The sequence below is a fragment of the Bombina bombina genome, chromosome 6 (assembly GCF_027579735.1).
Source record: "Bombina bombina isolate aBomBom1 chromosome 6, aBomBom1.pri, whole genome shotgun sequence".
In the NCBI taxonomy this organism is placed as follows: Eukaryota; Metazoa; Chordata; class Amphibia; order Anura; family Bombinatoridae; genus Bombina; species Bombina bombina.
The window spans coordinates 955,091,054-955,092,923 of NC_069504.1; the positions used below are offsets into that span (position 1 = coordinate 955,091,054).

The window sequence follows — 1,870 nt, forward strand, 5'->3', positions numbered from 1 at the left end:
GAGTTGAGTTTCCCTAAGTCTGGAATCCATTGTGTCAGTGAGTATTGGATTGTTACGCTCATTCCCCATTTTTTTCTCTGCAAAAAACTTTTGTAGAGATAATTTTTGTGTGAACCGGTTAATGTCTACAAATAATGAAAAAATATTGTGTTCATTTGTGGGGCTAAATGAAAGTCCTCTACCTAGGATTCTTATCTCGTCATCAGTTAATTGATGTGACGATAAATTGTATATGCCCTTTCCTAATGCCTGTAATTTTGCCTCTTTGCGGGCTGTTCCTCGTCCCCTGTTTCCCCGTGACCGTGGGGTCTTTTCCCTTTTTGGGGGGTTGTAAGGGAAACTATCGGCTCTAGGTATCCCGATATGCTTTTCTGTTTCCAGGATGGCGTTCGTTGGCCCTGTTCTAAAAAATGGTTGTGTGAGTCAGTATTAGATGGCCTAGTGTCGGTACTAGTGCTTGCTCCCTGATTAGTGCGATAGTCCCCATTTCTATTACCATTTATTGGGATATTTTGTCTATTTCCCATACTATTAGAGGGTCCACTATATCCTGTGTGGTTAGGCTCATATGTCCTATCTCTTTGTGGATAGTTAGATTCATATGTCCTTTCATAATGTGGATGGTTATTTGCATGTCCTCCCTTAAATCTTGGCTCTCTGTGATAGTTATTATTATTATATGAGGCGTTCAACACAGTTGGCTCTTGGTTCCTATTACCATATGTTGTGGAACTATTATTGCTGTGCTTTGATGGCATATATTGGTCTCTATTATTATTATTGGGATAACGTGGCATGTGTTGTTCCCTAGATCTTTCAGGGTTCCCACCCCATGTTATATGTCTAGGTGAATAATGATTACTTTGTGGAGATCTCTCGTTAAAATGATGTATTTCTCTGTGTTGTTGGTGGTCTCCATGATTGGTGTCAATATCGTCATAATACCAGTTTCCCTTCTTATTTTTATTTTTATGATGTGAAACTAAAATCCAATCATTGGATGGGTTTGGATTATTCCTCTGTTCATTAGATGTCAGATTTGGGGGTGCTACTGGAATGGGCAAGTTTTTCTTTTTATTGAAACTATACACCTCCCCTTTCGAATAATCCTCATCGTCCCTAATTAGCTTCCTATTTTTTATACCAATCAGATCTTTTTGATATCTATCTGTTTTTTGTAAAACCATATCATTTAATTCGTCATATAGACTTGAATTCTTAAATTTATCTAAACTTGTTTGTATGGTTTCAATTTCTTTAGTCATCTGTTCAACCAAAGTTTTTCTATGAGATATTAATATTTTCATAAAAGTGTGGGAGCACTCATTCATAGCCTCCTCCCATTTGTTTAGAATTTCTGGATTATCTTTAAAAGAACAGCTTTTGAATAGTCTTAGACCCCGTGGTATCTGTTTTTTATCCAGATATTTTTGTAACATTTCAGAGTCTAACCAGTGTCTGCACTCAGTATTAATGGCTTCTTCCAGCCTGGCAAATAAAGCATGTATAGATAAATCGTCTATTGCATTTTCAACATTTGTGTCAGATATGGTGGTAGGTATCGCTACATGTGAAACTAATAATAGCCTCTTGTTATTTCTTTCACTCACTGATAACATCTTGGCTATCTATTTATCTAAGCTCAAAATTTATTGTCCCGGCTCTGGATTGGCCCTAGGAATGTACCAAATTATAAAAAGTGGTTGGTGATCTAACTCAAAGATATAAACTAAAAATAGACTTGTGTTTAATATATAGGTGTCTCAGTAAATAATCTCAGCATGTGTTCAGTGTGTGTTCATTGAGAAAAAAGTGATTGCTAATATGTGATTAGTGATTATTCATCAGGTGGTGATACCATGTGTTTTAA

At 36.3% G+C, this 1,870-nt stretch overlaps 1 protein-coding gene across 1 annotated transcript; it reads right to left on the minus strand.

Annotated features, from left to right (window-relative positions):
- Positions 1 to 242: 242 nt before the first annotated feature.
- Positions 243 to 1,619, minus strand: LOC128664789 (TBC1 domain family member 5 homolog A-like). Its single transcript, XM_053719592.1, has one exon. It carries the CDS (start codon positions 1,617 to 1,619, stop codon positions 243 to 245), a length of 1,377 nt encoding a protein of 458 aa, XP_053575567.1.
- Positions 1,620 to 1,870: the final 251 nt, after the last annotated feature.

Excerpts from the sequence above, each read along its gene's own strand:
- LOC128664789 (XM_053719592.1), bottom strand. The coding sequence starts at position 1,619 with ATGTTATCAGTGAGTGAAAGAAATAACAAGAGGCTATTATTAGTTTCA.